Source organism: Hyperoodon ampullatus (assembly GCF_949752795.1).
Source record: "Hyperoodon ampullatus genome assembly, chromosome: 5".
NCBI lineage: Eukaryota > Metazoa > Chordata > Mammalia > Artiodactyla > Ziphiidae > Hyperoodon > Hyperoodon ampullatus.
Window position 1 is genome coordinate 132,861,945 of NC_136918.1, and position 15,220 is coordinate 132,877,164.

Consider the following 15,220-nt stretch of genomic DNA (forward strand, 5'->3'; position numbering starts at 1 on the left):
TGAAATGCAAAATATATGCTCTAATAGCTGTTCCAGTGTTACCAGCAAAGCACTTTCCTTTCTTAAGTAAGAAAAAGGGTTTTCTCTCCTCTACTCACAGAGCACAAAGTCAGGGCTTTCCCCATGTCAGAGAAAAAAATAAATCAGCCACTGTTAAAAGTACCCTCCTCTGTGTTAAACTTAGTGATTTAAGTGATGGTTGAAAATGGTCATTTTGTTCTTCTATTTCGTGACATATTAAGAGTGTTATAAAAGCACACCCTCTCCTATATTTCATTAAAAACACTTAGAGGGACATGAGGGAAGTTTTTAAGATGATAGAAATGTTCTAAATCAGGGGTCCCCAACCCCCGGGCCACGGAACAGGAGCAGTCCATGGCCTGTTACGAACCGGGCCACACAGCAGGAGGTGAACAGCAGGCGAGTGAGCAAAGCTTCATCTGTATTTAGAGCGACTCCCCATCACACTCGCATTACCGCCTGAACTCTGCCTCCTGTCAGGTCAGCGGTGGCATTAGATCCTCATAGGAGTGTGAACCCTACTGTGAACTGCACATGCGAGGATCTAGGATGCGCACTCCTTATGAGAATCTAATGCCTGATGATCTGAGGTGGAGCTGAGGAGGTGATGCTAGCGCTGGGGAGCGGCTGCAGATGCAGATTATCACTAGCAGAGAGGTTTGACTGCACAGAGACCATAATAAATCAAATGCTTGCAGACTCACATCAAAACCCCATCAGTGAGTGGAAAGTGACAATCAAGCTGCATCTTATGGAGTAGACTGGACATAAGCAACACACTTCAGGTGTCACTGTCTCCCATCACCCCCAGATGGGACCATCTAGTTGCAGGAAAACAAGCTCAGGGCTCCCACTGATGCTGCATTATGGTGAGTTGTATAATTACTTCATTATATACTACAATGTAATAATAATAAAGTGCACAATAAATGTAATATGCTTGAATCATCCTGAAACCATCCCCCACCCCCGGTCTCTGGAAAAACTGTCTTCCACGAAACAATTGTCCCTGGTGCCAAAAAGGTTGGGGACCACAGTTCTAAATTATGACTGTAATGCTGGAAACACAACTGTCTGTATACATTTGCCAAAACTCATCGAATTGTGTGCTCAAAATTGATGTTTTATTGTAGAGAAAGTAAACCTCAAAAAAATTGATTAGAAACAAAATTCCCTACTAAATATACTAAATTTTAAATTATGCTTCCCCTTTTCAAAAAGAGACTATTCGGGTTTCAATTTTCAGTTCTGTTTTCTGTGGTGAAAGCCTGTCTGAAGTCATACTGTTATCATTCACAGATCCATGGCAAGAAGCTCGGTGGCCCCCAGAGGAATGACTAAGTGCAGAGAAAGAAGAACAAACTCCAAGAGAGGGGGCCTTGCTCCCAAAATGTTTCTTTCCTGGAACCGAAAAAAGCACCCTTTGGCTAACAAAAAAGGAACTTGTCATTATTTTACCATGTTACCATGACAACCATTTATTGAACATCTACTATGTGAACCATTATCTCTAATCTTTGCGAAATTCTAGAAAGTATTATCACCTCATTTTTTTTTTGCCAAGACCACATAATTAGTAAGCAACAGAGTCAATATAAAAATCCAGATCCAGTTCAGAACCCAAGTCTCATAATGAAACTCAAACCCACATAAGTGTGCCCAAGAATCTATATAATAAATACAATTCCAAAAGGCCAGGACACATAATTAGATGGCAGCTTTTTCACCCAACAGGATTTGACCCATCAATTTCAACATGCAGGGAGAATCATACAAAATTGGAGTTAGTACTTTTTATCTGACAACAGCCAGTTCACCTTTGAGTCACCCATTTAAAACATAAGACTGTCAAAGCTACAAGGAAAGCTAGGCATAATAACTAAAATTCTATCTGAGAGTCAGTTCTGGATTTCAATTTTTCATGATAGCACAGCATCGTTCCCTGCATAAACTAAGATGGCATTTTCACTCTGCAAAAATATTGTGATATGTAAGGCCATCTCCACAAACTTAAGAGCGCTGAATGAGGCTCATTTATTTTAGAATTTGTTCCACTCCACCAACCACAATTAGCATGAGCACACATATAATTTAAAAATAATCTCCTACAGAATGTACTTGGACAACAGACATAAACATTACCAGCTCATAAATGTCCTCCTCGGGCTTTGGCACGTAGTGTTGCATTTTGTTTTCTATTAGAAATTTCAGGCGCAGGTAATGAGCAGAATGATCCAGTCTATGTGCCTGGGACCAAAACAAAAAAAAAAGAGAAGAGAAAATGTCTTTTCAATAGTAAATAGACATAGTTAGTTTTCCACTGATATATTGTCATCTATTCCTGAGAATAATGGTGATTTGCTACTGAAGCCAGTTGTAAAATTTCTATACTTCTTAAAAGGTTTACACCCAAAACCAAACTTTACTTTTCATTGAATATATTAATAATATCCCATGGGTATCTTATGATCAATGGAAACAAAAAAGTCACATCCTCACTTCTGCTTATCTAATCCATTACACTCTTTAACACTGGGTTTGCAAGAAAACCTATCAGCCCCAAAAGGCCTTTAAACATAATTTCCAACACACATAGGTGACTGGGGAAGAAAAGTGACAAGAAAGGCAAGGATGGATTTACAGTGACAGAAGAAAGCTGTGCCCAGGCAAACTTATTTTTTTAACCACATGGGGACACTGGGACAGTTGTTCACAGTTCGTTTGCAAGTGAGTTGGTGTATAGACAAGGCATTTGGATTTCAGTCTTATTTATATACACCCCGAGTGAGACTCCCTCCGGGGGCAGCGAAGACAGGCATGTGTCCAACTTTGGAAACACCATAAATGACTTGCCCAAAGAAAACAATTCTGAAGCAGTTAAGGGTTGAAATTTCCAAGCCTTCTCCACTGGTCAGGATGGGTCAAATGATTTTTTCTATCTAGAAAGTCATTCGTGAATTAACTTTGTGGAAAAGGCAACAGTGGAAACATGGTTTTATAACTCACATCCTCAATTCACGTTCAAGAAGATGCAAGGGAAAAGGAAAAAAACGCTCTTCAAAAGTTACGTGGCAACATGAAAATGTACTGCCGGAGAGAAAATGTTTCCATCAAGTCTTTTCTTAAAGCAACCTTATCTTTTAGAGATTTATCCTGAAGTACTAGTAAAGATATGATGTCTGGAATCTGCTTCCAAAATCATTCAGAGCAGGGGGTGGGAGTGACTTAGTAAATGGGTGAAACATAATTTGATATTATAGAACCTTGGTGATGGTGACACAGAAGTTTATTACATTATTGCCTACTCTTTGTAAATTTGAAATTGTTCATAAATATAAAATCTCTTCACACCAAAAGCTCAACTGATGAGAATTATTTCCAAATAAGTGAAGTTAATTTTTCGCTGGTTTAATGCTCTTTCTGTTTACCTTCTTTCCCCCCGGCCCCCAATTTTAAAGCCAAACTAAGAACATTCTAATAATTATTCCAATAATAGTCATTCAATTACACCTAACAAATTCTGAAGTGTGCCAGATACTGTGTGAAGCAATCTTCAGGAGTGTGGGAAGGGGCCTGCAGAACATGGGAGTTGGGGACAGTGATGACTTTGCCTCGTAATTAAACACACATGCAAGGCAGGGATCCTGCATTAGAGAAAAGCACAGTTATGGAAAGTGGAAGTGAGTTTGTTCTAAATGCCTAGCAGAATGATGAAGAAGTTTTCCATAGTGATTCTCGGGAACCTCCAACGTGTATCCTTTTCTGAGTAATGTGATAGTCTGAAGCCCACCGTCCGCACACAGGCGCCATTGAGGCAGCAACTTCCTTGCACCTGGCTTTCAGGTTTTCGCTGTCGGTACTGAAAACCAAATGCTCAGTGTCTGCCAGACCCAGATCATTGATGTCAAATACCCAGGGTGGATGGGTAAGCCAGGGAAGCAAAAGCAGGGAAGTTTCAAAGTGTGCTACCTACTGCTTGTCAAAGAGCCGCTGAGACAACCAAAAAAATAATAATACTTAAGGTGCTACGATAAGCAAGAAAAGTTTCCCTCACAGAGATAAAAGCTGCAAATGCTTCCCACCAACCTAGACCCCCACTGAAATCTTTAATTAGAAGCAAAATATTTTGCTTCACCATCTGTTTCCAACCGAGGTGGGAGGGAAAGAGAAATGAAACTTCATGGGGTCTTGGTTAACAGGAACAAATCCACCTGGAAACTTTATCGTCATCTTAATCAACACTTTGTAGACACTCCCAATGGGGCTGCCACTTAGACAGTCTTCTGGAAACCAGACCGAAATAGCCACCTCACCTAAGAAGCTTCGGGCTCCTGAAACCTCAGTGTGAAAGAGAGATGTTTTGTGCCACTGGCAGGCACCAAATGTCTTAAGGTGGTCCTGATGGAGACATCATCCCTTAAATGCTACCATGCTGAAAACATTTATACAGATGCACAGAGAACGCCAAACAATGGCCGACACCTTGAAGTGCTTAACAAAGCAAAGAGAACAGAGCAACAGGAATGAGGGTGGTTCTGGCCGTCCTCCCCTCCACCACCGTATTTTTCAAACTTCCTTAAGTTACAATAATGTCTTGATAACTTTGAAAAATAAAAATGAGCACATGTAACAAACATAAAAATTATAATGATCTTATTTGTAACCCAAGAGCCCGTGGTTTGGTCAGTAAATAGTTACCTTAAAAATGGGACTTTGGATCAATACACCCATGTGTCTTATCATTTTGGTAAATGTTTCTCAATTATGAGCCCCCATTAGTCATGGCTGGTCTAACATAAAGGGAAAATCCTAATGAATTAACTAAATCAGATCATCAGAACTCTCAAGAATTTCATGCTCCTCCAATATTTACAAGTCAGTATTAAGGCAGGTTGAACAACTTACCATGTTCACAATACATCTATGTGCAAAAAAAATTCCAAATATTAATGACTATTTTAAGATAGTAACTCTAACGATTTGGCCTGCTTTACACTTGTAAAATGTTCAATTACAACGTAAGAGAAAGTCAGCTGGGAAAACAACTTAAATGGTCCAAATTTGTTTTCCAATGTTCATTTACTTAAGTTACGTAGAAAGCATTTGATTCATTTTGAGACAATGCAGTCCCAAATCATACCATAAGACAAATATTATTTGTTTAGTTGACATGTTTTTAAAATTTTTCTTCTTCCTATGACTCCTTCGAAGGATGAAACAACAAAACATAATGTAGGTCTTTTCAATAAATAGTTTGAGTCCATTAAAACAGAGAATAACACGATCTTGAAATCCACCAATGTTTTGCTCTTCCATTTCTCCTCATATTCTTCTATTTCAATCAAACTTCTTCAGGAAACATAAACGCATGCAGTTAGGACATCCAGAGATCCACGTGTGCGCGCGCACACACACACACACACACACACACACACACACAAAGTGCTACTGCAGAATTTCCGAAGATACTTATCCTCCCCTTCGAGGTGATTTTTATTGTTTTTAATGTCCATGGTTCTTAGAATATCCAAAGCCATAGGTCTACAGAGTGAAGCCATGAAATAAATGCCCATGGTCATATGTGAATAATAACAAGTATGAATAAATGAATTTCTTTGCAATTATTTTAGTAATTGCAATGATCAGAATATGTCCACAACCCATAGGCCAACACGGTTACCTGCTATATTTAGCAACAATCACTTTCATAACACTCATAACATGAATTGCACATGAAATGTAGATCTTGAAACAGTTACTATACCAGAACTTGACTGGTGCTCGGATGGCAGATGACAAATTGATGTGAAATGATGTGGATCAGACAGAATAGGAAAGAGAATGGCTGAATGCAAGAGACAGAAGAAAAAGATCGATTATTAAATATTAGAGAAAGCACCCATCACCAAAGTTGAGAATGACAATAAAGAAATAAAAGACAGACATTCTGACAATCACCGTTGTTTTCAGTCCCTCCTCCAAGAGAAAAAAAAAATCACTCAACATTAATCAGATCATTAATAACATGTGGCACTGTTTTCCCCATTATCTCTTTCCCTCTGAAGAATAAAATCGGCTCCACTAATTACAATAAAGTGTTTTCCAAAGAAGCAGCAAGCTTTAGAAGGTACCTGGCTCCAAGCACACTATATAATTTATCCTACACAGGTGCTTTTCTGGAGACCATCAATTTCTTAAAGTGCACACAAAATTTTTCTGTTTTTAAACTCAAGAGATGTAAGCTTGTTCCACACCTTATTTTTTTTTTTTTTTTTGTCTTTATTTCTATGTTTTGGGGAAAAGAACCTGAGGATTCAGGAAAAACTGAGTGGGATGACCTTTTCTTGTTAGAGAAAGGGATGTGTGTCGTAACGATGCCATTAAAAGCCCTGTCAAGTGACAGAAATAAACCCTTTATAGGGGAACTGGTCTAACTCATTATCTAAAGATGGTCTCTAAGTTGCCACGACAGTATTATTCCTCCCTGATTCCCTTAGTTTCTATCAAAGCAAAAGCTTGAAAAATACCTAAAATCACTATTTTCCCCACTCACTATTCAATTTTGCACCAATCAATGTTTATTGCTAAACTCTGACCTACCCTCTGATATCTGATGGAGTCTAAAGCCAATGTACACAGGAGGCTCCAAAGCAATGCAACTCCTTGGAAGGACCCTCCAGAGTTTGGCTTATACAAAAAGCCCAGAGTCCTACTTCTGACACCTTCAGCTGCAGTTCTGAGAATACTGCCCACAGCTCTGCAGAATATTAATGGGTCTCTAAAGAATCGTGCTAATCTATAAATAAAAGAATGCAGAAATCCTCAATAGACCAATTTTGTTAAGTAATTAAAATGAAAAATGTGAACAGAAATACCATTATCTTTAAAAAGCTAGAATTCGTGTGCATGAAGGAGTCAAAGCATGCAAGAGTGCATCATTTATTTTTAACACCCATGTGGGAGCTGATTGTAGCTTGTCCTGAAACAAATGGTCCTTCTACTTTTCCTCCACAGAAGACGATCCAACAGGCTTATCTGAGCCAGAGTGTTCCATTTCTCCTTCATGTGAAGCCATATTTTTCCTTTATCAAAGCCCTAGTGATTTATTTTTTTAAGTACAAAAATTGCTGATTGCAGAATTATAGAACTGAGGTAGTGAACGTTATTCCACATTTATAAACCACTGTGTTGAATGAGGAGGTCCAAAAATATCACTGTATTCATCCAGCTTCTTCCAGGATAAAATGATGACAGAAAAGGTTTCCACTTTCCCTTTAGTGGCCTCAGAGAAGACCATTTCACTCCCCTAAGAATATATTCTAGATTCTTCCACCCCTTACGGACCATCCTTCCTGACGACTGACAGTTCTTGTGACCATCCACTTGGCACAAAGGGATACATCTAAGTTTGGAGCAGCCAGATATGGATTCAAAACCTCCTTTGCAAGCGATTATGACTGTGATGTGAACTCAGGCAAGGAACTAAGGCTCTCTGAGCCTTGCCTTCTCCATCTGTACAATGGGGACATATCGTTCTTGCTCAGACTTGATATGACTACTAAATAAGACTATTAATGCTATTAATTATGTAAAAGAAAAACAGACATGTTGGGAAAGCTCCTTTCTTTCCTCTTTCCCTTCCCTCACTCAAGGCAATCCAATTCATCCAGCTGTCCTCCAGGGGGAAAAAAAAAAAAAGAAACAGGGATTACCTTGAAAAAGATTAAGAAGTTTCTACAGCGTAAGGTAAAAACAGAGGAAGTGAGCTCAATCATTTGTCTCTAGAAAACAAAAGAGGCTAATTGTGTGTTCATAGGAAGAGGAATTTCTCATCATGGAGGTCAAATTTATATTTCTTATTTCCGTTTTTCCCTACCCTAAAGATGCCCAGGTATGAGTTACTGTCAAAAGAGGTTACAAATAGTGCACATAATATGATGCCAAAATGTTCACTGAGGTGATTTCTGAATTGTAAAGTAAGGGTGCCTTAATTTTCTGCTTTGTTCTTTACCTGAATTCTCTAAAACTTGTGCAATGAGCATGTACTATGCTTATCACAAATCTATCAAGTACACATGTTGAAAGAGGCTACTTAAAAGAATCCCTATCCTCCCAGCGCTGAAGAAGTTCACTTCCATTTATTATGCATATTATCACAAAGAAATCCAAAGCTGCTCTGAAATGAAATGGAGATGTTCTTTCAAGTACCCTCCCCTGCCACACGCTTCTGAGGGTTCATGGATTCCTCCACTGCATTCTGTTCTTCTCAAGAAAACAACCCCAAGCGGCCTCATACCTTGCAGATCAGCTCCAGGGCGTCCCGGGCCGTGTCCCCTGGCCGGACGACTGTCAGGACTGGCTTATTATTTGGCAGACAGAACCAGGACGGAGTGAAGTACTCGTGGACCCAGATGTCACAGTCAGGGCTGTGCTGGTGGACGCTGGGTAAGACCAGTTCTTTCTCCCTCTGCGATAAGAAATAAAGTTAGCAGAGCAGCAAGTTAGTCTCTCAAGATCTAGATCCCCAGATGGCACACAGGAATGATCCACTCCAATGGAAAGGGCCCAGGGCAGAAGTGGTGGCAGTGGTGAAGGATAGAGAGCTCCTCCGAGAAAAGAAGAAATTACAGAGAAAGGAGCTTCCTGGAGGTGGGAAAGATGTCTCACAAAAGAGACAGACCTCGCACCTGATCCACGGCATCCACGGGTGGGCATTGCATGATGGAGTGGGTTTCAAAATTGGAAGAAAGAAAGAAATGGAAAAAAAAAAAAAAAAGAAGAAAGAAATGGGCTCTCCATTCGGTTCGGCTTTATTGCTATGATTTCTTCCACAAACCCATTTAAAGTTAGAGCTGAGATTCCTCCAGCAAAGCCTATCTACCATGTGAGCTATATGTTTCAAAGGCAACCATGAGGCTCCAAAGAAATTTTTAAAGAAAAGGTGACGTTCTAGCATTACCTATTGACAAGCAGCATCATTTTTGTGCCCACATGTGACATCTGGTGTAACTCTGGGAGAGAGACGGCCTCATTTCCCAGATGAGGGTCAGAGAACTTCAGAGATGAGCTTTCTGGCCTTCTTAGGCTGTTGCCTTCACTCCATCCTCTACATCAGGGACTAGCACCAAGTTTCTAAGGGGTGGGAGGAGCCGTGTCCTACGTATACACTTCAGCAGCTGGGTTATATCTAAGCCAGCTAAACAGCTAAAGCTAAAAACACTCCATAGATTGATGAACTATTAGGAGCCTAATCTCTCTGAAATAAGCAGAGAAATCATTCCATTAGATTTTAGCAGTGTAAAAATAATACTGATGCTCAAAATGTGGTTTACATCCAGGCCACGGATTGGTAAATACATATCTATAGATTTACTGAAAATGTGGTGCGATCAGCAAATTATATGAAGAAACAAGTTTCCAAACGAAGGCTGAGAAGTAGTAACGTAACAACTTCCATATGTAAAAGGAACAGATCCCAGAATGGGGAAAATATTTCTGTAAAGGCTACTAAACTAAATTCAATTGAGAAGACAAATTCAGCTCTGCCTTTGAATGGTGTGGCTTTCACAGATAAACTGAACCCCAGGGAAGGAATTGTCAGAACGCAATCAACTTGCCCAAATCCCATTACCTATCATTGGAATCTTCCCATGCTGTCCCCACATGCCACCTTCAATAACTGCCCTTAGCGCTACATCAGCCCAAGTTTTGCATCTAACCTGCTGTTTGAGAACAAGGCATTCCAGCCAAGGAGGAGGATAAAGGGGTATTCTTGGAAAAACAAAAAAGCGACACAGAAATCCAATGGAACAACTTTTGCAGTTTCCAGGATCTGTGTGCCTGGGGAAAATTAAAAGTGCAGTAATAATGGTATGCAAGATGAATTAGCTAACTTCAGAAATGACTGCATGAACATCAAAAACATCTATGCTTGGATTGCACATAAGAACAGCAATTTAATTTCATCAGAAACAGACAGAGGCTCAAAGAGAGTGCTATGGATGGTTATTTCCAAGGACAGCAGCCTTTATAGCCACGATGACATAATCCAGGAGTAGTTTAGGTATCCAAGGGAGAAAAGGCCTGTCCACGGCCACTCTTATCTCCCCTCCCTCCAACAGCCAGAACTCCCCTATTACACTCTGATGTTGGAGGCTCAGCTCCATCTAGAACGAGGGGCAAGCCATTGCTTGGCTGCATGGCAGCCAAGAGCTGAAATCTGTCATACTGATTCTGAGTCCAAGAACCAGAGGATCATACCAAGCTCACATTATCATCACCAGAATCCCCCCACTGCCCCCAGCAAAGAGGCCGCTTGTATCATCATTAGGGTCTTTAAAACGAGGAATGTCCATTTATTTAGAGGCTGAAAAAAGGTGGCCTAGAAAAAAAAATCAATATTCTTTATGGGCTTTCAATCAGAGCAGTTTGAAAGACCCTTTTAAATCCAAGCACAAGGTTGAATCAAGTCTGGGGATCTTTAATCGAATGCTTGTCTTGGGAGGCAAAAGCATTTTTTTTTTAAAGAATATACTATCAGAACAGTTCTTTGAAATTAATTGAAGCAAAAAAGCAGCATGTGTGGGTAGAGAGGGAGGACAGTAAGAACTCACCTCTTGAGAAGAAAGTTGCATATGAGAGGCATTAACAATGGCATAAAATATTCTGCTACCCAGTACCCCACAATTTCCTCTTATATTCTAGATGGAAACTTCAACATTCAAATGATAGTTACTGAAAATGTTATGTCAGCAGGAGAATATTCTTACTGTTATCAAGTTTTCCATCTCTTCTCGACCTGTTACATAATTTTTTTTTTTTTTTTTGCGGTGTGTGGGCCTCTCCCGTTGCAGAGCACAGGCTCCAGATGCGCAGGCTCAGTGGCCACGGTCCATGGGCCCAGCCGCTCCGCGGCATGTGGGATCTTCCCGGACCGGGGCGCGAACCCGTGTCCCCTGCATCGGCAGGTGGACTCTCAACCACTGTGCCACCAGGGAAGCCCTGTTACATAATTTTAAAGGACCGATCATTTCAGTCTTTAATACTGAGTATACTTAATTTTAGGATCCCAAGAAGCCACTGCATTGTGTAATGTTGATGTATTTGTGGTACTTTTAGAAAAGGAACGTGTGTTTATTTTTACCTTGCCATCTGGAACAGTGTCATCAAATATTCCCTCTAAAGATTTCTTTACAGCCTCGGTTCCCTCACCGAACACCTGCATACACAAAAGTATCATCTTAAAAAGAAATTTGGGCAAAAGGGCTTTAGATCTGGATAATTCATCTAAATTTAAAGAAAATAAACCTGCAAATGCAATGAACCAGATTCATTCACAGTGAAGAATTACAGCTACAGCATCACATACCTAATCAGAAATTTATCAATAATAATTAGTTTACTTTTTACCTCAGAACCTGAGAACATGTTTATAATTATATTACCATAACATCAAGGAAAAGTTTCATATTTAAAAAATAGAAACTTGTCTATCCTTTGAAATTTAATGAATCCTGCTAACTTAAAGATATGACTAAAATCACATCAGGGTACCAATGCCTCTAGGTAGTCAAAACCTAAACACATGGGAAAATTTCATATATTTGCTCTCAACCTATTGTGTATGGTTGGTATAATATACATGGTTAAGAAAAAGTCTTTGGCCCAATGCAAAAGATATATAGAAACATACAATTTTTATCCATTTCAAAGTACTAAATTAACAAGTAACTTTCTATTGGTATACTTATGGATAAGTAAGAGGTTTTTTTAAACTCTTACTGTAAGAGAGAATAACAAGAATTGTTTGTAAGATATTACATGGTCCTTTGATTAAAAGAAAAAGTGAAAACATTCTCTTGGATTCATTTAAATTCAGGCATATGTTTCAGCAGCAATGGACTGTAACATAAGTGGGCGCCCATAAAGTAGAAGCACACAAATGAACTAAGGCTTTTAATAGAAGAGAAATTCAACCCAAACTTCCAGCTGCGAACCCTGACATATATTTACAGTGTTGGTCTGAGTCACCTGCAATGCCAGATGATGCACACAAAATGACACCACCACCTCCTGAAACAAGGGGGGACATGCTGATTGTTAATGCCACCCTTTTGCAGGTTTAATCAAGAGCCATCGAGTCTCTTGTGCGATTTTTCTGAAGAAATATTGACTTTCCTCCAAACAGTTTCTTCTTCGCACTTACACAGAAGCAAAACCCCAGGTAGCAAACTTGATGATGCTCTACTTTCCCCAAAGACCAGAGAGCAAACTGCATGACTGCCCAGGCTCTTTCCATTCGCTCTTCTGGTCCCCTGCAAGTTCCACCAAGGGTCCAGACACTCCAGGTGAAAACAATGAGTGTGGTGGTCAGCTAAGGACGTAATACATCCGCTTTCACGATTCATTTATTTTTTAAGTGTCAGTTCTTAAGTAAACTAATGGCTGAACTGGCCGAACAAATAACGAGATCTTTTTTATTGAGTCAATCAATGGAATTCTCACTTTGCCTACAGGCTCAGAGTAAATAGGTCAAATTGGCAATCCTAGTCATGACCTCAAAATGCTCAGTGCCTCTACAGCTCATGGATTGGACATTCTCCTTCTCCTGAAAGACAAATACCTATGTTCTTCCAGTCCTTAAAATCTGAAGCAGCTCTGGAGCCACTTGTTTTTCAAAGCCAAAGAAGGCGGATGACAATGACAATGGAAAGAGAGTTTCCCAGAAGTAACTCCAGCAGGAAAGTGGACTTAGCTAGTAAGAAAGTCAAAGTAATGAGGCCAGAGCATTTGGTTATCAGAGGCCCAATGATGCAGCACCCTAGGTGGTGCCACTCAGGAGGCACTGAGGTAGGTCCCCTTCAAGCCCTGGCACCTGGGTAGTAGAAGGGAGTCACAGCGGTGAGTGAGCGCTCTCGGATTCCTGGTTCCTGATGTAAGTAGGCAGAAGAACTGCCCATTTAATGTCAACCCCCAAGAGTCAAGGGCAAAGAAACAATCAGATTTCCCTGGAGGCTGCCTTTGATCCAGCGCCAGAGGCAGCTTAAAAGACTGCTCAGGTGCCCACTTGGCTTCATCATCAAGCCCTACTTTTCTTCTGAAAACTCAGGAAGAAGTGCACTTTCAGTACGTCTGTAATTACCCAGGGTTTGGAAAGGTTGCAGGTGGGAGACTGGAGCTTGGTGATAGACTAGTAGCAGAGTTCAATGTTATGGGTATACGTTATCTATTTAAAGCATCTAGCACAACTAACTTCTTTGCGTCAGCTAGTTGATGGGATATAACACTCAGTATCAATCAAGGAACAATGCACACACATGGCACACCCCAAAGTGAGGTGTCCGTGGAAGCAATCTATGCTTGCTTTCTCATCCACCCTGGAACCTACCTGATTGATGCTTGGGCGTCCCTGCTTCTTTTTGGAGGTAGTGTCCAGACCCCAAAGAGAAGAAAACCTGCTCCTTCTCTTGCTGGCAGATCTGGACATGGCCTGAGTACGTCTTCTGACTCCAGTTTCACCAGTGCGAGCAGCCACCTGAGGAACGGCAAGAGGGGACGTCAACAAGACATGTGTCAAGACCACTCACCTGTTCCCCAAGCCCCCCTCTAAGTCCCACCCTCCAAAAGCCCCTTTCCCCTCATGCCAGCCAACCCTGACCCCACCACCCAAAGCATTTCATCCATGACTTACACATATAGGGACTTTGAGGGCCCTTCCTAGATTCAAAATATAAACGAAAGGTTGGCAAACTCAATCACTGTCTGAATACATCAGTAAAAAATACGTAAAATAGTAATAGAATGTATGCTAGGTTTCCAAGAATTAGATATCCTTCTGGTCATGTTCCTAAACTCCAGCATCAAGTTAAACTAACCATACTTTCTTGAGATTCTCTCCAAATGGTACAGAGTTGTTTCTTCACTCTAACAAAAAATGATGGCTGAGTGTCAGCAAAAATAGTGAAGACGGCACATTTTGGTTCCTGTGATTCCATATTGAATCTAAATTTACCAATCTCTTCTATTTAGTTTTCTCAGAATTACATAAAATCACTCTCCTTATTAGGCAAGTGATAGCTATCCCCCAATATCAATGTCCCTTCTGCCTTAGTCAGAGAAACCCCAAATATAGCTGAGCATCTGGCTGCCCGAAGTGGACTTACTTTCCTTGTAGCAGGGCATGGGCTTGTGAGGATGTTCTGGTCAAGGGGAAGTAGAAGGGTTACACTAAGTCCCCTATATATGAACCTTCAAGTTGCGAACTTTCAAAGATGTGAACGTGCATCTGGTTCCAGTGAGGAACCAGAACCTGTGTCATCAATGTCAGGCGTGAGTGAAAGTGCAGCCCTCCGTCTCCTGTTGCTGACGATCCTTCAGCTCTACCACCTCCCACCTGCTCTTCCTCCTCCAGTTGTAACTCTTCTTGCCTGTTCACTCGATGCCAGCCACTGTATGCCAGCTGTTGCACTGTACTACTATATTTTTCGGGGTACTGTACCGTAAGATTACAAATGTTTTCTTTATTTTCTGTGTTTGTTTTTTATGTATTATTTGTGTGGAAAGTATTATAAACCTATTACTGTACAGTGCTATACAGCCAATCGTGTTAGTTGGGTACCTAGGCTAACTTTGTTGGACTTCCAAACAAATTGGACTTACGAATGCACTCCTGGAACAGAAGTCGTTTGTATGTAGGGGACTTACTGTATTTGTAACTCCCAGAAATGGTCCTCGAAAGGAGGGGGTTTTCCATTATCCTTCACTTTCCTCCTTCCCCGAAACATGAAAACTACCACTACTAATTTTTTTGCTTACATCCTTCCAGACTTTATTTCCAAGCAAATATCTATATAATCTTTTTACAAAAATGGGAATGTACTAAACGTATTTGGCAATTCTGTCATTTTCACTTAAAATACGGTATGCATCTTTTTATTAAAACAAATTTTAATTTTGGGGAAAAAAATGTATTTTTTTTAAAAAGGAAGCTAAACTCTGTTGAGATATTTGCAAGGTGCCAGTGACCCAGACAAATAGTTCAGTATTGCAGAAGGGAACATGCCAAATCTAAATCTGCCACCGTGATCGCCACTCAGGCATATGCAGGATCTCTATGAGGACTCCACATCGTCTTGCCAGGCAATCCTTCAGGCTTGAACTTTATACTACAGGTTGTAAGCAAAGTCCCAGGAACTTGAGG

At 40.5% G+C, this 15,220-nt stretch overlaps 1 protein-coding gene across 3 annotated transcripts in view; it reads right to left on the reverse strand.

Annotated features, from left to right (window-relative positions):
- Positions 1 to 15,220, reverse strand: part of TIAM1 (TIAM Rac1 associated GEF 1) — a gene marked incomplete at both ends in the record, with an annotated part of 138,031 nt that overhangs the window by 76,610 nt on the left and 46,201 nt on the right. For 2 of the 3 annotated variants that reach the window (XM_079705044.1, XM_079705043.1), the window contains 4 exons: positions 2,164 to 2,268; positions 8,318 to 8,488; positions 11,165 to 11,239; positions 13,409 to 13,555. In XM_079705044.1, the coding sequence (XP_079561170.1) occupies positions 2,164 to 2,268; positions 8,318 to 8,488; positions 11,165 to 11,239; positions 13,409 to 13,555 (498 nt within the window). The remainder of the gene's footprint in view (positions 1 to 2,163; positions 2,269 to 8,317; positions 8,489 to 11,164; positions 11,240 to 13,408; positions 13,556 to 15,220) is intronic. The other variant, XM_079705045.1, reaches the window with a different exon arrangement.